General features: G+C 43.6%; 1 protein-coding gene across 1 annotated transcript in view; it reads left to right on the top strand.

The window, feature by feature from the left end:
- The window catches only part of HS1BP3 (HCLS1 binding protein 3), a 279,416-nt gene extending 256,610 nt beyond the window's left edge, over positions 1–22,806 (top strand). Inside the window, exon 7 of the mRNA XM_089657353.1 lies at positions 22,238–22,806. Within this exon, the coding sequence (XP_089513479.1) occupies positions 22,238–22,277 (40 nt within the window). The 3' untranslated portion in view covers positions 22,278–22,806. The remainder of the gene's footprint in view (positions 1–22,237) is intronic.
- Positions 22,807–23,736: the final 930 nt, after the last annotated feature.

Genomic DNA, 23,736 nt, shown 5'->3' with positions numbered 1-23,736 from the left:
CTTCAACAGGCCAAAATGTTCAGCAAAAATGGCTTAGTTGGGTCAAACCCCTCAACACCGACAGTGGTGCTATATACTTTAAAGCCCAGACCAGCTATCTGTATTGGGAGATTGTAGAGCAGGTTCTGCCAGCACAAATACCTCACAAATGTGAGTGGTACTAAAAATACTGTAAGGCTAGCCTAGGAATAATAACCACAAAAAACCCCACAAAATAATAAAGCAAAAGGAAGGGCAATCCAATTGCCCATCCTGTGAATCTTTCCTCCCTGTTGCCCTTATCTGCTATGAAAGCAGATGTGATGATGTCACTGCTCTACAGATTCAGCTGTGTTCTCGACCCTCAACAGATAGATACCCATCGGAGCTTTGTGTCATTTGACCGCTTGGAAAAAGTTAAAAAGGTATTTACATTGAGGTTTATTAGAAACTGCATGCAAGAAGTATAAGAATAATGAAAAGGCAACATTTAAATGTGATAATTGCATTGCCTTTCCTTATACTTTAATATGATAGGTGTTAAAGTCGAAGCGGGACTTTTCATTTTACAGGTATAAAAAGGGATGTTAGCGTGGCGGTACTACATGCAGTAGTAAGTGGTAAGTGTGTCCTATTACTGATAGGCAGCGCACATGTCATGGGCCAGTCCAGAGACCGTTAATCAAGATGGCAGACAACAGTGGCAGTGCATGGAACAGCCTGTGGTGATGAAGTTTCTTGTGAACGAAGGTGTAAAACTCTCGGATATCTACAGAAGACTTTAAGCACAGTACGGTGATGACGCTCAGCTGTGTTAAGACATTTTAATGGTTTAAACTTTTCAAAGATTTCTGTACATCTGTTAGCGATGATCTTGGTGGTTCCCAGCCCACAGCAGTCATTCCTATGAACATTCAGGGCGTGGAATGCCTGATGCTGGATAATCGACGCATAACCTGTTGTGAAATTGCACAAGAGACAACTTTTTCTGTGGTCAGCATTTCAGCACTAATGAAGTGAAGCCGGCTGTCCTAAGATGGTGCAGGCATTGTGACAAATCTTTCTATGCCGAAGCTTTCCAGGCATTAGTCCACGCTGGGATGGGTGTATAAATGTAGCAGGGGAGTATGTTGAAAAATAAATGCAGTGTCCTTCCTCTGGATCAACTGTGGGTGTAGGATTATAACTTTTTTTTTTTTTTTTAATGCTTGAACTGGATGGACTACAGGTATTGTCTTTTTTCAGCCAGACTAACTATGTAACTCAAAAGTCCCGGTTTGACTTGAACGCCCCTTCTATAAAATAAAAAAAATAAAATATGAAATACTATACTTAAAAACATGCTAATAAAGTTGTTGGTGGCCATTGCTTCCCAGCATGCATTTATACCCACTCCTCTCGGCTCACTTGGCATTTTCAGTCAGATGGTAGCAGAACAGCTCACCTCTGATTCTTTCAACCATGAACTCCTTTTCACCTTCATGCTGTCAGAGCTCTTTTATCTTGCCCTTCTGTGTCCTTGTTCAGTATTTCTTTGTAATTCTTCACTGGTTTTTCCTAATTACTCTGCTGCCAGGAGTCAACCAACCTGAGTCATTCTCCGCTGTTTCTTTCCTCTTTCAGTACACGTGTTTCTGCCAATTTCCATGTTGTATTTCTATAGAAAACGTGCGCTACCTACTCACATCCTCACTTCTTTCATATACTGTCAGTGGGGTCACCTGCTCTGACTCCGGTAAAAGCTTTTCTGTTAATGTAGTCCTCTATTCACAGCCTGATAGCATTTCATCTCCAATATCTTTTTTGCAGGCATTTCAGCTCCCAATAAAACGTTTCTTAAAGTGATTGCAAACCCTCACCTTGTAAAACAACCTATTAAGTTTAAAAATGGAAATGAAAGGCAAAACATTTGTGTATAGATATAAAAACATTATAAATACCCTTTTCCCTTTTTTTTTAAGTAATCACATTCCCTCTGTTCTCAGCGTCTTAAGGAGCAGTGGGATGAGAAGCAGCAGCACACTGATCTTCCCAGTGAATACATGTGCAGTGGGGGCATGTCAGCACAAGTCTGATCATTGGAGGAGAGCTGGCTGAGTTCTCAACACAGCCAGAAGAAAAACTGACCACGATGTGCTCTCATGCCCAGTGTCGTCAGTTTTTATTAGATATGGAGATGGACTATTATTATTATTATACAGTATTTATAAAGCGCCAATGGTTCGCTCAGCGCTGTACATTACAAAGGGGGACAAAACATGTGACAGAACAATACCAATACAATGCAAAACATGAGGGGATTGAGGGCCCTGCTCTTTCGAGTTTACAATCTAGGAGGGAGGGGATAGTGGTACAGGAGGAGATAGCTGTGGGGGATGGAGTGGTAGGAAGAGTGGAGGAGGTCGGCAGGTTAGCAGGGGGTGGGGTAGGCTTCCCTGAAGAGATGGGTTTTCAAGGTGCGCCTAAAGGAGAGGAGAGTAGGTGATAATCTGATGGGTTGGGGCAGGGAGTTCCAGAGGATGGGTGACACCCTGGAGAAGTCCTGGAGGCGGGCATGGGAGGAGGAGACCAGGGAACTAGAGAGAAGAAGGTCTTGTGAGGAGCGGAGTGTGCATGCTGGGTGAACTTGGATATTAGGTCAGTGATGTAGTACGGGGCAGTATGGTGGACAGCTTTGTACGTCAGTACAGCAGGAACACCAAGTATTTCACACAAAGAAAGCGATAAAAAGGGAACGGGATACTTTTTCATACAAGCATATTGTACAACATGAACATATCAGGAATATGAAGTGCTGGGTGTACATATTCTTTAACCTTGGTTTTGTTTTATTATTAGACTAATTGCCTGGCTCTCATACTAACTCCCTGGCTACACAGTTTTATAGGTCAGTGACCCAGAAAAATTAGCCTAGGTTCACACTATTGCTTCTGCATAACCATAAGCTTTCAGTGCATTTATGTAGCACGTTTTTGGACATTTTTATGAACTTTTTTTTTCTTTTTCTTACATTTTTTGTAGGAGGAGGAAGCTGGTTTTTAAACACAAAACCCTGCCAAAAAGGCATGAAAATCACATGTACAGGCATACCTTGGTTTACGAATTTAATGCGTTCTGCAGGACTTTTCGTATTGCGAAAAATTTGGAAACCGAAACACGGTTTCCCATAGGAATGCATTGAAAACCAATTAATCCATTCCGGAGGTCAGAAAAAAGAAAAAAAAAGTCTTTTATCTGTTCAGAACTCTTTATAAAGTGCACTTTAAAAGGCATAAATGCTCTACGGGGACATGATTAAAAATTAATTCGTAAATGCATTGAAAACCAATTAATCCGTTCCGGAGGTCAGAAAAAAGTAAAAAAAAGTCCTATCTGTTCAAAACTGGTTATAAAGTGCACTTTAAAAGGCATAGTACTGTACAGGGACATGATTAAAAAAATTTTTGTAAATGCATTGAAAACCAATTAATCCGTTTGTATTGTGAAAAAAATACGTAAACCGAGGCATTATTTTCAATGGATTTTCATTCGAAAACCAAAAATTACGTTAACCGAGGCGTTCGTAAACCGAGGTACGCCTGTACATTGTCTTATGGGAGCCCAGTATCACCACCAGACGCTTGTAAAAGTGACAATCTTTACTGGAATTTGCAAACAGTCCAAAAACAAAACTGTCCATAAATCTGGTTCATTGGCACAAAACAAGATAATGGCGGACCGGTAACATATCGGCCCTCTTTGGGGTTGTGGGGTTTCCTGTTTGCTTTAGGGGTTCCAAAGAGAAGACTTTCAAATTTGGGCAACCATGGTTCAGTCCCAAGCTAGTTCAGCCTGTTCACTCTTTCACAGACAGGTGCCAACTCTCCTGTTCCTTTTTCTGAGCTCTAAGGCATCTGGGTTATCCCCTTCAGGGTTGGAAGGTTTTTCCCACCTAAAACTCTTTGAACCTCCAAAATTCCAGGTCCCTAATGTAGTGCTCCCCCTTTGAGAGTCACTGGATTTGGGTACCTCTATTTCCTACACAGCCAGGCAACACACATTTTTTCCAACTTTCATTCTGAGTCAGCAACCAGTCCATGGGCTTATTTTTTTTTTGTTTTTTTATTTAAGGGAAAAAACTTGGATAGGGTCTAAGGTATATGGGATGTCCAACATAACTTGAAACAACAACTATGAGGAAAAACCTCAAATTCTGTACAAAAAGGACAGATTCTGGACTTCTACTCCCTTCAGAGTAGAATCAGTCTCTTGATAGATCAGCAACACAGTCTCTGCAAGGAGCACTTGGTCCCCCCTTTATATAAACCTCTTAAGACCCCAACTAGAAACTGCCCATACACCTGGCTGTCTTGAAGAATATCCCAGAGCAAGAGTTTCTAGAACAGACTTGCAGCACTGACCCAGGGAGAACTGGTTGGGTATGGTGCCTAGCAGCCCTCTCTCTTGTAGACCATTGGGGTGTGAAGGTACTCACACTGTACTTGTTTCCTGTAGCTTTGGGTAAACTGCTTTCAGGCCTTTCGCTGAGGTAATATCCTTCCAGGCTAGCAGGCTGTCCTTCCTCAGTGGGCTGTAAGGCAGTGGGACTCCCTCTGTCATCTTCCTTCTTCCAGCCTGGAGGCAGAACCCCCCTTCTCTGGGGTCCCTTCCCAGGCTACACAGTAGCACACATCAGCACTCCATCTTCCACCCAACTCCCCTGCAGGCCGGTCTCTCTCATATTTATGGGCTGATTAGGCCACCTTGCCAGGCCTCCTGCCTGGGCATTGGACAGATTCTCATACATTTCCACCCACTAGCTTCTAAAACGTCTTCAAGCTTCTAGAACCAGGGGGAGATACCAAAGGACTGACCTGTAGAGCCTTCCAGCTTGACCTAAAGTGAATCCACTGACTCACACCCAGGTTTCTAACAAGCATCTAACTACACTACAAACTATGTACACCAGACGGTGCTACACAAATAAGGACTTAGCAATCCAGAGAGTACTGAAAGTCAGTCCTCTCCTCTGTAGCTGGACTACCCCAGAACCCCTCATCCTGCATGGATGAGAACCCCTGAGTACTCAATATTGCCTTCAAACCATCCCCTTTAAAGGGACTATAGCCCAAATAGTGGGGAAAAATATCTGCTGTTGAGGACCCATCCCTAGTGTCCTTTACAACATGCATTTTTCATGCATTCCCATTGAAGTCTATGAATCCAAAAATGCGCGATGCTGCACCAGAAATTGCACTGCACCATATTGCATTGATGTGAACAGGCATTAGAGATTAATATGCTTTCCATTGTCGTTCATCGCAGCACGACAGCAGATGCAGGAGAAATCACACTTGTGAGAACAGATGTTATGCTTTTGCTTGGTACATTCATATTCAGAGTCAGTGATTTGGCTACATATAAAAATATAAAATACTAACATGAAATATTTCCTATTTACCTGTCTTACAAAAAGTTATTGCATTAGTGTTGATCACATTAATGAAAATATTTACATAAACAACTATGTTTGGGCATGCCATATACCCCTAGACCCTATTCAAGTTGTTTCCCATAAATAAAACATATGACAACCTCCAGTCACACGCCGTGTTGCAGCTCCATCTGTCACCAGACACAGTGGATGACAGATCATTGTACTGGGCCGGCCCTAGTACCATGTGATCACTTTGACCAATCACAGCGATCACATTACAGTTATACACAATGAATGGCTTTCATTCATTTAATAGTACACAATGAATGGCTATAAATGAATGGATGCCCTTCATCAAAATGATTGCTTATAATAGTGATCATCGCTGCTATAAGCAATCATAGTGAAAAAAAAAAATCTTGATCACTATGGTAACACATTGCACTGCTCTGGTCACAGTATGTAAAAAAAAAAGGAAAAGAAAATGTAAAAAAAAAAAAAAAAGAACATTGTTGTTACACATCGCACTAATACAGGTTGCAGGATGTTAATTAAACATAAGATGGCAGTGTTCTGCGGTTCAGTTATCCAAACTTTATCAAAGCAAAGCCTTGTTGAACTTGTATGCTGGTAGCAGGACTTCTGCACTCAGACAAGGAGTGAACAGACTACATTTCCAAGAAGAGTTGGCAAAGGGGCGGGAGCAGGTGAGATCTTTACAGGAAGGGAGTAGATGGTGATAGGGAGTTTGGGTAATCTGCAGCAAATTTTAAGGCTGCTTCTGGAGAAAAGCAACTGTGGGGGATGTGGGTCTCAGCACGAGACTGGGGGCTTTCCAGGGGCACTGTTGTAGACTGAAATGCATTGCAGGGACTCGGGGGGAAGACACTATTGCATACTGTTGGAGATTGGTGGAAATATGGGGAGCTGGAGGCACTGCAGAAAGCTAAGCTAGTGACACTGTGTCAGGAGGTTAGGGTGCACTGTAGGGATCTGAGAGCTCTCAGGGAGCCTGAGGGAACTGTGGGAGGTTGGGGGGTATGGTGGACCACTATGGGAGCTGGCAGGCACATGGGAGGTTAGGGGATCTGCAGGTGGCTGGAGGCCTGGGAGTAAGGAGGCCGTGGCAACGGCCCCATAGTTAAAAATAGAGGCATGAATCCTACTCACTCTGGTGTATTAAAAAATGTTTCTGTTTGGTGAGACTTAAAGGGGGATGGAGTCATTATTTATTCAAGATTCAATAAGAAGAAACAGCTTGCAAGCTTGTTAAAGCCATTTGAATCCATTTTTGACATTCCCCTCGCCGTGCTGATATATTGTGATCTAAAGATCATTTCCTGTGACCCACTTTCTGCTCAGCAAAAGGAAAAAAATCTCACATTCTTAACTACCCAATATTAAAAATGTAGAGGAAAAGTATTTGACTAATGAAGGAGTCCAGCTGTCCTATTTAGCCCAACATTTCATTTTAATGGCCGGATTCAAAATCTTTTTATATCTTAACCACCAAATCCAGCTCACTGTCAGTTGTAATTGTATACAAAATTAGTGGAACATTAATTTGTAAACTGTAAAGCTTTCCTAGCTAGTTCATATTGACATTTTACAATACTTTTGTACACATTTATGTAAATGTACAGTGCCTTGAAAAAGTATTCATACCCCTTGAAATTTTCCACATTTTATGTTACAACCAAAAATGTAAATGTATTTTATTGGGATTTTATGATACTGTAGACCAACAAAGCGGCTGTCAGGGATCGCGGCTCCTCTCCCGGCGCACGCGCACTGGCGTCTGCTCACGCCGGGACACAGGCACTAGGTCCCGGCGGGCCGCGGCTGACAGGACGCCGCACATGCGCAGTAGGAGCCGTGGGCGCGCCTCGGGCGACCAATGACAGCCCGGGGGCGCATCCTGGCCGGCCAATGACAGTGCAGGGCGCACTATTTAAAGATGCCCTGCACTGTCACAGATTGTCGCAAGGTCTATCTGTGATCCTGAAGTTCCTGTACCTGTTTAGTGACCCTGATTGCCCTGACTACGCTGCCTTCTCCTGTGATTTGACCCAGATTGCCCTGACTACGCTGCCTTCTCCTGTGCTTTGACCCGGATTGCCCTAACTACTCTGCCTTCTCCTATCCTGACCCCCGGCTTGTTTGACCATTCTGCGGACTGACTTATCCGGCTGACCCTGCGTGTGACCTGACTATTTTCGCCTGCCGATTCGGTACCTCGCTTACCCCACGGGACCACGGCTCGTGACCATCCTGCTAGGTCCCGCCGTCCTTTTCACATCTGGCTCTCCCGGTACCTGCATACATCCCCGGAGGCTCCCTCTGCCACTGGTGGGCCTGCTCGGAGGTCATGACCTGGCCCTGGTCTGTTACAAGTCCATCCCCACCATCAGGGGCCCTGGGGAAAGCACAGACCGGGGCTTAGATTCCACGCTCTGGGTAGGTCTGTCCAGTGGGCAGCCAGAGGCACCACCTGGCGGAGCCTAACAGCGGCAGATAATTGTGAAGTGGAATGAAAATGATCAATGCTTTTCAAAAATATGTACAAATAAATATCTGAAAAGTGTGGCATACATTTGTATTCAATCCCCTTTACTCTGATACTCCTAACTAAAATCTAGTGGAACCAATTGCCTTCAGAAGTCACCTAATTAGTAAATAGAGTCCACCTGTGTGTAATTTAATCTCAGTATAAACACAGCTGTTCTGTGAAGCCCTCTGAGGTTTGTTAGAGAACATACAGCATCATGAAGGCCAAAGAACACACCAGACAGGTCAGGGATAAAGTTGTGGAAACATTTAAAGCAGAGTTAGGTTATACAAAAATATCCCAAGCTTTGAACATCTCACAAAGCACTGTACAATTCATCATCCGAAAATGGAAAGAACATGGCACAACTGCAAACCTACCAAGACATGGCCGTCCACCTAAACTGACAGGCCGGGCAAGGACAACATTAATCAGAGAAGCAGCCAAGAGGCCCATGGTAACTCTGGAGGAGCTGCAGAGACCCACAGCTCAGGTGGGGGAATCTGTCCACAGAACAACTATTAGTCATGCACTCCACAAATCTGGCCTTTATGGAAGAGTGGCAAGAAGAAAGCAACTGTTGAAAGAAAGCCATAAGAAGTCCCGTTTGCAGTTTGCCAGAAGCCATGTAGGGGACACAGCAAACATGTGGAAAAAGGTGCTCTGGTCATATGGTACCAAAATTGAACTTTTTGGCCTAAAAATTTGGCAGAAAATTAACACTGCACATCACCCTGAATACACTGCCCCCACTGTGAAACATGGTGGTGGCAGCATCATGTTGTGGGGATGCTTTTCTTCAGCAGGGACAGGGAAGCTAGTCAGAGTTGATGGGAAGATGGATGGAGCCAAATACAGGGCAATCTTAGAAGAAAACTTGTTAGTCTGCAAAAGACTTGAGACTGGGGTGGAGGTTCACCTTCCAGCAGGACAACGTCCCTAAACATACAGCCAGAGCTACAATGGAATGGTTTAGATCAAAGCATATTCATGTGTTAGAATGGCCTAGTCAAAGTCCAGACCTAAATCCAATTGAAAATCTGTGGCAAGACTTGAAAATTGCTGTTTACAGACGCTCTATATCCAATTTGACAGAGCTTGAGCTATTTTGCAAAGAAGAATGGGCAATATTGTCCCTCTCTAGATGTGCAAAGCTGGCAGAGACATCCCCAAAAAGACTTGCAGCTGTAATTGCAGCGAAAGGTGGTTCTACAAAGTATTGGCTCAGGGAGGCTGAATACAAATGCACGCCACACTTTTCACATATTTATTTGTAAAAAATGTTGAAAACCATTTATCATTTTCCTTCCACTTCACAATTATGTGCCACTTTGTGTTGGTCTATCACATAAAATCCCAATAAAATACATTTACGATTTTGGTTGTAACATGACAAAATGTGGAAAATTTCAAGGGGGATGAATACCTTTTCAAGGCACAGTACATACACTATATTGCCAAAAGTATTGGGACACCCATCCAAATCATTGTATTCAGGTGTTCCAATCACCTCCATGGCCATAGATGTATAAAATCAAGCACCTAGGCATGTAGACTGCATTTACAAACATTTGTGAAAGAATGGGTCGCGCTCAGGAGCTCAGTGAATTTAGGTGTGCTACCATGATAGGTTGCCATCTGTGCAATAAGTCATCCGTGAAATTTCCTTGCTACTAAATATTCTACATTCAACTGTTAGTGGTATTATAACAAAGTGGAAGCAACTGGGAACAACAGTAAAGTGGTAGGTGCTGAAGCACACAGTGTGCAGACGTCACCAACTGTCTGTAGAGTCAATAGCTAAAGACATCCAAACTACGTTAGCAGAACAACAGTGCATAGAGAGCTTCATGGAATGGGTTTATATGGCCAAGCAGCTGCATCCAAGCCTTTCATCACCAAGTGCAATGCAAAGTGTTGTGTAATGGACCGCCTGACAGTACCTCTATCAGTCCCCTGATAGAGCCTCCCCAGAGTGCGGAGTCTAAATACCGGGGCACTTGTTCACCAGGGCCCCTGATGGTGGGGATGGACTTGGAGCGCTCCGGGACCAGGTCGCAGCTGCTAGGTATCTCTACCAGAGGTAGAGGAGTCTGCCAAGGGCTCCAGCGGGTTAAGAGTCTGATGTGAGGGAGCCCAGGGATCCCTGAGGGATGGATGGACGGATGAGCAAAGTCAGAGTCAAACAAGCTGGGTAGGTAACTAGCGGGTCGGTGAGGTACAAGACGATAGGCAAAGGATAGTCGGGTCACACGCAGGGTCAATACCAAAAGATCAGATCTATAAGGGAACATCCAGGAGCAGAGTCAGGCAAGCCAAGGGGTCAGGACAGGAGAAGGCAACAAGGTCAGACAATCCAGATCAGAGTACTCACTACACAGGCAACAGGATACAAAAGACCATTCGGCAACAAGCATCTGTGCAGGGCTGGCTTAAGTAGCCCGCCCTGCACCTGACAGTCGCCGCCTAGGTCCCAGTGCCTGCCTAGTACTGTCAAGATGACGAGTGCGACTGGGTCCTAGTGCCCTGCTACCTGTATGCCTTGACAGACGCCTACGCATGTGTAGACCCATGCGTCGCGATGGTCCCTGACATGTTGGATGCAGTGGTGTAAAGCACGCCATCACTGGACTCTAGAGCAGTGGAAACGTGTTCATGCTTCTTTGTCTGGCAAACCGATAGACATGTCTGGGTTTGGCTGTTGCCAGGAGAATGGTACTTGCATTGTGCCAAATGTAAACTTAGGTGGAGGAGGGATTATGATGTGGGCTGTTTTTCAGGGGTTGGGCTTGGCCCCTTAGTTTCAGTGAAGGGAACTCTTAAGTCATCAACATACTAAGATATTTTGGGCAAATTCATGCTTCCAACTTTGTGGGAACAGTTTGGGGATGGCCCCTTCCTGTTCCAACATCACTGTGCATCTGTGCACAAAGCAAGGCCTGTAAAGACATGGATGAGTGAGTTTGGGGTGAAGGAATTTGACTGGCCTGCACAGAGTCCTAACCTCAACCTGATAGATTACCTTTGGGATGAATTAGAGCGGAGACTGTGAGTCAGGCATTCTCGTCCGACATCAGTGCTTGACCTCACAAATGCACTTCTGGAAGAATGGTCAAACATTCCCATAGACACACTCCTAAACCTTATGGACTGCCTTCCCAGAAGAGTTGAAGCTGTTATAGCTGCAAAGGGTGGGCCAACTCAATATTGAACCCTACAGACTAAGACTTTGATGCCATTAAAGTTCATGGGTGTGTTACGGCAGGTGTCCCAATACTTTTGGCAATATAGTGTATGTATCTATAGCTCAGGAGAAGTAAAATTCTGCCTAAAGTGCATCCAGACTTTGATGTGCTGGTGCATTGCGTTAACACACAAACTTATTGTATCATTCTTTAGGTCACCACAACTGACAAATGTGCATGCAGCTTTTATTCCAACAAAGTAGTGAGTTGCTGTGCATTGAGGTGCCTTTCAAAATTAGGAGTACTGCAGCTCAATAACACATGTAACATGCTAAAAGTGTGATTTGCCTGTTAATGCATAAGTTACAATAAACCTGGTAATCCAAAAAAAACTGAAATAATGACATTAGTAAACAGTAACAGCAATGATAATCAATACTACAATAATTGCTCTGTAATCAGTAGGCTATATCCATTTTAGAATGCACTCTATATGAATGGCAGTGTTGAACTATAAGATTCACTAAATAGGTACCTCTTACTATGGACACTAGGCAAAGTTCTTGTGAAGCAGCTATCTGAGTGAGCAGTCTTTAGCCCTAGTTCTTCAGTCGGCTAGAGTTGGGTCCCAGTCTTTACAATGATGCACATAAGTACAGTCCCAGTAAAATCTGCATGCAGTAAATAATGCTGCTAGTTAGATGGCCAGTCCCTATATTCTCAGCCTCTGCAAGTAGCAACAGGTTAATGGCAGCAGTGTCCTCTAACCAGTCCCAGTAATACGCCAGTTGGGGTCCTGCTGTTCAGATATCAGCACTCTTCTGGATCTGCCTGGAGTAACTCTAGTCCTCAGCACAGAGTCCCAGGCTTGTGGCAGGTTGTTGTGCACACAGGAGCAGCGGTGTGCACACCTCGGTCTCCTCCAAAAAGAAAGCTACTGGGGATCCAGCCTGTGAAATTATAGCTCTCTCTTTATACCAGGCTTGCATTGGGAATTGTAGTCCAAAAGTCCAACGCTGCCAACCATCAAGTCTCTTGAGCTCTCCCTGCCTGTCAGCAACCTATGGTGGATGGAGACAACGTAGTGTTAACCCATTTAGTTGCAGCATGGCATCCTAAATTGTTTGTTTGTCTCTAGCCAAGCACCTGGCTACATTTTTTCAATCAGACATAGACTCCCCCAAAATGGCTACCTAAAGCCCAGTACAGAGGACGATAGGGGTAAGCAGCATCATGCGATCCCTGTGTTGTGGCAGCTAACCAGAAAATGAGTGAATGATCTACAGATTTCCATGGCTGTCACACGCCTGAGTGATATTGCCACTTGTTGGGTGCAACAGTGGTTACACACATAACACCTGCCTACAAACTTGAATGTTTAACAAGAATGGAGGTCAGGGCACTGGCTATGATATCTGTCAGACAGATGACAAAAATGATTTACAAATCTTCTGGCAGGTCACTTTACATATACAAGGTGTGACAATTTAATTCCAGGAATGCCTGCAGCATAGCACTATGGGGGTGAGTCACACAGACATGACATGTTCTAACTTGCACCTACCCGGGTCGCAGACCAGCTGACTCAGTCTTTATGGAGTAGTCGAAGGAATACACGTGTGTGCGTTGTGCTCTTGGCAGAATATGAGTAACAGGAATCTGGAGCAGAGGATTAACAACAAATTTTGTGTGAAAATTGACAAATGTGTGAGTGAAACTTTAAATCTGTTACAACAGGCTTATGGTGAACTACATGAAAAAAGCAAGTATTTTTAAATGTCATTGGTGGGTTAAGGAGGGGAGGGAAAATGTCCTCAATGATGCAAGAAGTGGGCAGCCAAAACTGCAACATTCTTACTTTGAAATTCTGAAAATGTTAAGGGAATCTGTTTGGAGGAAAAGACTGGAACTCTGGCTTGATAAGTGACATCACCACCACGACAATGTTCCTGCACATGAAGCGTTAAGTGTTTGTGAGTTCCTGACCCAGAAATCAATTCTGAAACTTGACCAACCACCTTTTTCCCCAGACTTATCACCTTGCGATCTTTGGTTGTTTCCAAAATTAAAAAATGCCTTAAAAGAACACAGATTTGATGACATTACGGAAATGCAATGCACTGCAACAAAGATACTGCGCAGGTATAGGTAAGCAAACATTTTTGTAGCTCGACTGGAGTTCAGCTTTAGGCCTTACTCACATGGGCACTGAGATCCATACAGCGTAAATGGTGCTTTTGCTTATGAAACCAAAAGGTGCTGTGTGCAGGCAGCCTGGGTAAGTCTATGGTGGCTCAGTGGCATCCAGGTGAGTGGCCCCTAACCAGGTACAGGTGAGTGTACATTTGAGGCTGCTCACCCGCACCCACATGCCTGTCAAATTAGGATGAACAGCTGTGTCCATGCAGCCACTGAGTCTCCATAGACATAGTTAGTTAATCTGGCTGAAAAAAAACAAAAGTCCATCTAGTTCAACTATAAAAAAAAGTTATAATCCTATACCCACAGTTGATCCAGAGGAAGGTGAAAATCCCAGCAAAGCATGGTCCAATTTGCTCCTGCAGGGGAAAAAATTCCTTCCTGATCCCCCAAGAAGCAATCGGATATTCCCTGGATCAACTTTACCTATAAATGTTAGTATCCAGTTATATTCTGTGTATCCAAGACAGAATCCATACCTTTTTTAAAGCAATCCACTGAGCTGGCCAGAACCAACTCTTGAGGGAGTCTATTCCACATTTTCACAGCTCTTACTGTGAAGAAACCTTCCAGTGTTTGGAGAATAAATCTCTTTTCCTCCAGATGTAAAGAGTGCCCCCTTGTCCTCTGTGATGACCTCAGGGTGAATAACTCTTGAATTGTCTGCCTGCATGCAGTACTTGGCAGCTCCAGCCACATAAACAAATGGCCCATTTGTGGCATACAGGCCTCAGTGCCCATGTGAATGAGGACTTAATGTCAGCATTCTAAAGCTGTACATTTCATGTAGAAGTAATTGTAATAGTGCTTGTGGTGACAACCCCCCCTGTGACTTAGAACGTGTGCTTCTCAGTTTGCTCGTGTTTTACAATATTCCCACCAATCACATGCCTTGTAAACATGTTGCAGAACAATACAGAAAATCCCTTCCAAGCACAGTTAAGAACACAAAGGGGAAAAAACAGCTTTCCTGATGTTCTTAGGCAGCATTTGTGTTCTCTAAGTTGTTTTGATTAGTCAGACAATGAGTCTGGAGAGACAGACTGTACTTCAGAATAGAACAATCCCCCTGGACTGTATACTTCATACTGACAGACGGCCCGAGGTCACACTGCCAACTGCCACAATGTACAGCCGCGATCAACATGGGAATTTCCACAGCACAAAAGACACCATACCCAGAAAACAGAACTCATTTTTCATTTACTGTATATTGTAATTGTACTGTCTCCCTTTATATTGTAAAGTGCTGTGCAAACTGTATAAATTCTGTATAATAATAATAATTTATGGATAGAATGGAGTAGTGCTAGAACCTCTGTCTACCATTTATTGCTGTCTATATCCACAGTCAATACATTTCCCTTCACTTTTTTTGTGGTCACTGAACTAGGAAGTGAACAGAATTTCTAATGGGGTCACAAGCAACAGTAAGGCCTTGTGCACATTTGGGAGTTTTGTAGCACCTTTATCTGTAAGGACATAGAGAAAACAATTATTTTCTATGTGCTTTGTTCACTACAACATTGGTATCATGTGTGCAGGCGCGGACTGACAACTCATGGGGCCCCCGGGCAATAGGGGATCATGGGGCCCCTGTGTTCTTGCCCAAACTAAAAAAATCCTATGAAAAAGATACCAGGGGCATCTCATGGGACCCCCTACTGACCCCGGGCCCTCGGGCAGTGCCCGAGTTTCCAAATGGTCAGTCCGCCCCTGCAGTGTGTGTATTGTTTCTGCAACCTGCATGCATTTTCCGGCACAGAATTAATCCTCACATGAGATCAACATTGTGGTGTGAACAGGACACATGGAAAACAAGTTTTCTTTGTGACCTTGCAGAGAAAAACATCCATCTCTGTGAACAAGCCTAACTGTTTATGGCCATATGATGTGAGCGAGGCCTAAAGGAATAGACCCTCTTTCATATTTATTGCTGTGTAAGGACATAAAGATATATATATTAGATATACAAAGTCTACACACCCCTGTTAAAATGTCAGGTTTCTGTGAAGTAAAAAAATTAGACAAAAGATAAATAATTTCAGAACTTTTTCCACCTTTAATGTGACCTATAAACTGTACAACTCAATTGAACAACAAACTGAAATATTTTATATAAATGAACATAAAAAAACTCAAATAATGTGGTTGCATAAGTGTGCACACCTTCTTATAACTGGGGATGTAGCTGTGTTCAGAATTAAGCAATCACATTCAAAATCATGTTAAATAGGAGTCAATAGGAGGAACAGTGCCCTATCGCTGGTGTCAGTGTGAGGAACAGTGCCCTATCGCTGGTGTCAGTGTGAGGAACAGTGCCCTATCGCTGGTGTCAGTGTGAGGAACAGTGCCCTATCGCTGGTGTCAGTGTGAGGAACAGTGCCCTATCGCTGTTGTCAGTGTGAGGAACAGTGCCCTATCGCTGGTGTCAGTGTGAGGAATAGTGCCCTATCATTGGTGTAAGTGGGAGGAACAGTGCCCCTTCCTTGGGGTCAGTGGGAGGAACAATGCCCCATCATTGTTGTCAGTGGGAGAAATAGCGTCCCATCGTTGGTGTCAGTGGGAGGAATAGCACCCCATTATTGCTGTCAGTGGGAGAAATAGTGTCCCATCGTTGGTGTCAGTGGGAGAAATAGTGTCCCATCGTTGGTGTCAGTGGGAGGAACAGTGCCCTATCGCTGGTGTCAGTGTGAGGAACAGTGCCCTATCGCTGGTGTCAGTGTGAGGAACAGTGCCCTATCGCTGGTGTCAGTGTGAGGAACAGTGCCCTATTGCTGTTGTCAGTGTGAGGAACAGTGCCTTATCGCTGTTGTCAGTGTGAGGAACAGTGGCCTATCGCTGGTGTCAGTGTGAGGAATAGTGCCCTATCATTGGTGTAAGTGGGAGGAACAGTGCCCCTTCCTTGGGGTCAGTGGGAGGAACAATGCCCCATCATTGTTGTCAGTGGGAGAAATAGCGTCCCATCGTTGGTGTCAGTGGGAGGAATAGCACCCCATCATTGCTGTCAGTGGGAGAAATAGTGTCCCATCGTTGGTGTCAGTGGGAGGAATAGCACCCCATCATTGGTGTCAATGAGAAGAATAGCGCCCCATCATTGGTGTCAGTGGGAGGAATATCGCCCCATTGTTGGTGTCAATGGAAATAATAGTGCTTTGTATCAGTGGAATGAAAGCAAGCAAAGGGCCACATCTGGCACATGGGCCACAGTTTGGAGACCCCTGATCTAGAGTGAAGGCACTCTAATACAGGAGGTGTGTTACCGGCCAGATCACTAGGTGAAAACAGAGGGTAAAAAGCCTAAAAAAAGGAAACTAATGCAGCCACCATATCTAATGATTGGTAAGCTGCAATATATTACATTTTCGTTTCTGGATTTAATGGCCTGGTAATGAAGGGGGGTAATATCAGCTGGAAGTCAACTGTTCACACTGTCACACCATGGTTCGGATTCATGTACGATGACTTGATTTGTCCTTTATGCATGTAGCCTTATCATCATCCAGCCAAAGTTTTACTAATAATTTGGGGTTGAAGCATTTTTTAAAATGTTTTTTTTTAAATCCAAAGACTAAGTTCACACTTAGCACTATGCACTCAGAGAAGAATGCCCAGATTTCTCGCATCCTGGACATCTGTCCCTGGGTACCATACTGTCCTAACTGGAAGTACTGCTAAGTGCATCGTTAAACACCAGAAGCCTCATGCACTGGGTCTAATGTGCTGCAACTGTGAGCCAAGCTGCGGCATCTATATGGCAGGTGCTAGGTGCGGGATCTGGGGTGGTAAAACCATGGCTCAGCTTCATTGTAAGTTCTAACCAGCAGGGCCCTCTGTTCCCTACTATATTAAATTGTATTGTAATTGTACTGTCTGCCCTCACGTTACAAAGCACTGCACTGTATAATAATATTATTTCCCGGATGCCCATGTGAAAGAGGTCTTGTGCTCCAACACTCCCTTGTAATGTGCAGTTGAATCCAGTAAATACCATTCCTTTACAGGACTGACAGCTAGGTGGCAGCATCTGCATAGCCGGTAGAGGACAATTCTGCTGGATCTGAATAGCAGAAAGCTTGTTTAGAATACAGGCAGAAAAAGAAGACTATTTATTGACGTACATGTTTTATTAGGTCTGCAGGCCCCTGGAGGGTAACCATTTGCCTTCTATTTACTTTAGCTTTTACTCATGTAAAATACAAATTCGCATGAATTACTTTCTCATTTTCTGGAAAATTGTTGCTGTTTTGATAGCAAATTTGGCCAAATGTACAATTTATCTAGATTGTATCTATAAATCGACTTTTACATCCTGTTTTGGGCTGCGAGAATTGCAAAAAACATTTCTGATTTGTAAAATCCGATAAAGGACAGATAATCCTATTATATGCTGAGTGATTCCAAAGGCATCTTCTGAACACAATCCAAGAATGTTTCCGGAGAAAAACTTAAGCAAGTTAAGAATAGTTTATCTATTTTCCATTTTCATTCCCATATTTGACAATAAATATGAATAAATATTCTATGAATATTGTGGAAAAAATATCCAAGGGTTTACATCAAATATTTGTGCATTTTTGTTATCATATAACCAGAGGCAGACTGACCATTTGGAAACTCGTGCACTGCCCGAGGGCCTGGGGTCAGTAGGGGGCCCCATGAGATGCCCCTGGTACCTTTTTCATAGGCTTTTTTGAGTTTGGGCAAGGACACAGGGGCCCCATGATCCCCTATTGCCCGGGGGCCCCATGAGTTGTCAGTCTGCCCCTGCATATAACTAATTCATTTAATCAACCATTTTTTTCTATTAACTGACTTTTTTTTTTTTGAGTGACCACCCCTTTTTGTTCTCTTTTATTTCTGTTACATTAGCAGGCTTTTTTATCTCCCTTTATCCAACATGTGAACTGTGTCAATTCAAACCTGCTTTGCTCTGAACAGCAATCCACTTTCTGGTCACTCCTCAGAGAACATTTTATAGGTTTTAACCCCCTAAATACTGGCCTACCACTCTGCAACCGCATGTGTTGTGCGTGTTTGTGGGGCGGTTACAGTGTGGCCCCATACACATGAATAAATTGTGCTTGACAGGCAAGGCTGCTGTTAGAAACCACGGGGACCCATACATACAATAGGACATAGTGGTAGAGAGGTACCCCGACTCACTGTTACATTAACAGGCAAGGCCAGGGCTGTCACTGGCAGCCGGTGGTTCTAGCTCTAAAGTCCTCCAGAGCCACTCTCACTCATTGTGCAACCTGCTGCGCTCCAGGTCCATGTCAAGTCGCTTGTTGGGCACCAAGGCTGCTAGTAGTAGAATGTGGATGGATGCAGCAACACTTGACCTCAGGCACCATTGTTTCAGCATAGCTCCCAACTATCCCTCATTTGAAGGGGTTGTCCCTGTTATTGAACCAAATCCCCCTGTCCCTCTTTCCTTCTCATTTGTCCATCTTTTTGGTTCTATATATACAGTTGACTAGCTAGGAAGAGTATTTTTGTGCACTAACCTTTTCATCCAACCTCTAAGTGATCGTATTTGGTATTTGGAAAAGCCAATATAATGGAAAAGTCATGTGCTTGTGGGTTTACTTTAACCAATTTGTTTTGCGTATTAATTGTTTGTGATCCAAGTGTGGGGGCAAGCTGAGAGAGCCCTTTGGCTACACACTTTGGCTAAATGGTGGCCCTCATTCTCGGTTCAGAGGGGTATGTTGCACAGCTGTCTCAGCATTGGAGTTTATGCTATAGAAAAGGGCAGATGCACACACACCTAGTTCTGGTTTATTTCAGGGGAAACCGCAACATCTGGATAAGGTCTTCTTGTCTGTCTAGTCATTACTTCCCTCAAGAAACATCAGGCTAGTTTCCCATGCTATCTGTTTTCTGCTGTATCTGGTAATGACCTTGTGTCTATGGGGCAGCCTGAGACCGTCCCCTTCCCCCATGAAGATAAACTGGCACTCAACTACACCTGCCTCTCCCTCCTGTCCTGTATAGCCTAAACAGGAATATTCATGTGGACCAAGGGTTCCAGTCATTGGCCAAAGTTACATCAGTCTATTTGTCCAGATGGACTTCTATGGAACTTCTAGCCTCTGCTAGGGAGGACAGAAATTAAGAGTTTGAACTTTCCCCCAAAGCTGGGCATAGACTGCAATTTGGCCAGTTCAGCAGGGACTGGACAGATTTCGATCAGTGTGTGACCCTCCTTGTTTAAGTCGATGACCTCTACCGAAGAGACATGCTGGAAAACGTTTGCCAATTGACTGCAACTGCTGATCAGTGTATTCTGTCAGCAGTGGGGTCAGCTGACGGAATAATAAGTGAGGTCACAAGCTTATGTGCTGGTTGATGCCAGCACCAGTGATATAACGCATCACACTGTTTACTTTTTCCTTCTTTAAGACTTTAATAAAATGGCATTTCATTCATCAAACATCATACCTTTCAGAGGGCCACTGCCAAATAACACATAAAAAACACACCAACAAGATATCTTGTACGGCAAATAGCGGACTTTAAAGGCACAGCATGAGACGAAACAAATTCTTAAAACAATTATACACTTTAATATACAAATTTAAAAGCATTTTATGTTAAAAAGCTGTTGATTATCAGAAAAGGAAGGACCCCAGAGGTACTAAGGTATGCTGTCTCTGTATATTTATTCATGCTGATTATGAAAATGTGTATAAGCCAAATTCTGTTTAATGATAGTAGTGCTGCTCCCTCTATGTCATACGATCCTGAAGAAGCTGCAATACAAGCGAAACGCGCTGACCGCGAGAACTGGACAAGAGAATCTTGACTATATGGATGGTTTTTGTACTATCCTTATCATTGATTATTTTAGTCCTGTATCTTCAGAGGGAAATATATACAGAGGAGACTCCCAATTTTGGGGATATACCCATTTTCTTTTAACCACTTGCCTACCAGGCACTTATACCCCCTTCATACCCAGGCCAATTTTCAGCTTTCAGCACTGTCGCACTTTGAATGACAATTGCGCGGTCATGCAGTTGTCATTCAAAGGACCCCAGGACCCCCCTTTTGCTGCTGTTAGGGACCGACCAGTGGTATCCCCTAGCACTCTACAGACTGGGATTCCCCGGGGGCGCGGAATCTAAGCTCCGACCTGCTTGTTCACCAGAGCCCCTGATGGTGGGGATGGACTTGGAGCAGGCCAAAACCAGGTCGCGGCCCCTGGGTGCAACCAGCTGTGGTAGAGGCACTTGCCGGTGGTACGTAGCAGGTGAGAGCCTGATGTGAAGAGGTGGAGTGAGTGAAGTCAGACAGACCAGGTCGGTAACGGTGGAGGCAGAACGGTACAAAGCGGCAGGCAGAAGGATAAACGGGTCACAGGCCAGGTTCAGCAACAGGAGGTCAAACGTACAGGATTAGACAGGAGAATGGTCAGACAAGCCAGGGATCAGAGCAGGAGACAGTCAACGGATCAGGGTCAGGCAGGGTCGGCAACAAAGCAATCTCTCAGGACACAGGATAACAGGAAAAGACCATACGGCAATTTGAGCATAGTCAGAGCCTGTTTAAATAGGGCGCTCTCATTGGTGCCAGACGCGCAACCGCGATCGCGAGTGCGCATGTGCGACCGCCGTTGCCGTTTGGGGGCGCCCAGGTCTTAGTGCCCACACGCTAGTGCGCCCAGTCATATCGCGCATGCGCAGACTCGCGCGCCGCGGTAAAGCCTGGAGTCCCTGACAGCTGCAATTACAGCTGCAAGTCTTTTTGGGGATGTCACTATCAGCTGTACATCTAGAGAGTGACGTTTTTGTAAATTCTTCTTTGCAAAATAGGGTATGAATATTTTTTCGAGGCACTGTATCTTGTCGGTGTATTTTTTATTTTTTGGGCACTTCATTCATCTTTATTCACCACTGCGAGTTGCAATGCCATATACTGCATTGTAATACTCTACACTGAAAATAAGTACAATATGTCCTACTTGTGTATGTATGAATGTGAGTTAGGCTGCATTCACACTTCAGCGTTTTGTAGCTTGAAGCTCGAAGCTCCAAAAAAGCTTATACTTAATATCAATTGTTCTCTATCAATATCAATTGATCACATCTGATCGCGCAGACAAGCACCATAGAGAACAGTTGATTTTTTGTTTGGAGCTTCGAGCTCCAATCTACAAAACACTCAAGTGTGAACGCAGCTTAAAGGACCTTTGATTGTACACTCCTTGAGGGTTAGGGACTGATGTGAATGTACAATATATGTAAATCGCTGCGTAAATTGACACTATGTACATGTAATAAATACTGTAAATAAATAGTGCACACCACTGTGGTGCAGTGATGTGAACTGAATTGGACATAAGGCAAATTGCCTTGTCTATGCATTGGGCAAGGTTTCCAGAAGCCAAACACGTATTGTGTGAATGACCCTCATATTTCATAAACTACCTTTTTATTGAAGGGCAGTGGAGTCAAAGGGAAAGGCAAAACAAAGGTGGCTTTTGGTGGTTTTTAATAATGCAATTGGCTTTAGATGGCTTCTGAGGGTTAAAGAAGTTTCTTTCAGTGATCCTGAACCTTTTCTATGGTCACAAAATGGCACCTCATTAGCCTCAGGAGCCCCTCAGCCTTCAAAGATATAATAATTACCAGCACACAAAAAAGAAATATAAAAATGTAAAGCAAGCAACAGTACACAAATACAGATCACAAACACACATACACAAAAAGAAAAATCACAAATGCAAGTGAGTGGAGCTGAGAGTTATCACTTTGGTAAAATTGATTTTATGGCTTGGCGCCCTTGGTAAATGTAATAAATGAATAGAAATATGGTACAGCAAGCATGCCTAAATTGGGAAGTCACATTAAAAATGAATTTTGCATTAATAATTCACAATTGCTCACTGACCTTTCCCTATAGGTTCTTGTCAAAGCTCAAGAGAAGACGCTTATGGAAATAAGGCTAAAAGAAGAATTTTAATAACAAGACTCTTGTCTATAGATGTTGAAACTAAAATGTTCTCTCAAGCAAAAGTTCATATAAAGTGCACATCAATATTAGCACTAACCAAATTTAGAACCATTCTACAAATATACCACAGTGGCAAAACCACACGAACAGCAATAATGATGTATATTTTAAATTCATCTTAAAGATCGCTTATAAGTTACATAAGTTGACACATTATTAGTCGGTGGAGGAATGGGCACATTAATCCCAGGCTCCGTGCTGTCTGCCTACTGTATGTTATCCTGGGGGTTTTATGTTTCATGTCTGACATGCAATCGCCCTATCCCAGCTTTAATCCTTCTCATCAAGCTGAACAAATTAAATGCATTTATTCCTCCAGCAGATTTACCCAGTAATAAAATACTTGTGGATTTTCACACTGATTCCACAGCTTGTGAAAATATGTTTTCTTTTTTGGATGCATCTCTAGCTAAATGTTGTTTGATGATCAATTTAAAGAATAAAAATCCTCTTCAATATTTGGAAATGTCCTGTGGAATTGTTCAGTACATTGTCCTTAATTGTTCTGCTTTTAATGACATTTTCTAAGGTCCTGTCACTATCCTCCAATATATCAAGTCTCTGAACAGCTGGAGATTATAGTGATTATCTTTCTCTATTTTACTTCCTCTTTTCTTTTCCTCTCCTTATCCAGGTTCTATGCCTAAAGACATAGACAACATTCTGTTAATGTGGCTGCTTATGGTTGGGGGAAGGTACATGTGTTTGTAGGCACCTCCATGACCCTGGCTGGCGCTAACTGGCTGAGCCTGCTCAGAGGAAAGTTGATTGGCTAGGATAGAATTTTCTTTCCAATCACAATTGTTTCCTCCAAGTTGCCAGTCCATTCTCCTCCACCATGGATGTAGGCAAGTGCCTACTTTGGGTGAATACTTGGCTATGTTCTACCTCATATTTGTTATCCCTGTATGGTCTTTTACTAATTAAATTTGTTTATTGTTTATCCTGTTGCCAGACTGCCTGAGAGTTAGGAAGGGGTTAATTTTGCCAGCTACCAGGTATTCAAAGCACTGCACCCTTCTGGCAAGCTATAAATGTATGGGGAAGCAACCTTGCTGGGTCATTTGATGGGGAATTGCATGGAGGACTACTGCTGCATGTAGGACTGCTTTTGCCATCAAGCTCCCTTTGGTGGGTACCCAGTTGGGGCATTGAAGTCAGATTCACCAGAGATGGACTTTATTCTATGGACTTTGCACTAAGGTATGATGCTGGGCAGCCTGAAGCCATAATTAACTAGAGGGCAATTTATAGTATGTGGAGGACTATTCTGTACAGACATGTGCTTTCTAGTAAAAGTTATGCAATCCAAAATGTGGTGCCTGGTCTGTAAGTTACCGAAAGAGAGGTGCATGCATGACGTATCTAAGAAAAGGGCTTAGAATGGG

This window comes from Staurois parvus, unplaced genomic scaffold (assembly GCF_062004578.1).
Source record: "Staurois parvus isolate SC_StPar_1 unplaced genomic scaffold, SC_StPar_1.0 ptg000985l, whole genome shotgun sequence".
NCBI lineage: Eukaryota > Metazoa > Chordata > Amphibia > Anura > Ranidae > Staurois > Staurois parvus.
Note: the sequence above shows the minus strand (reverse complement) of the source record. Positions and strands in the feature narration are given on the sequence as shown.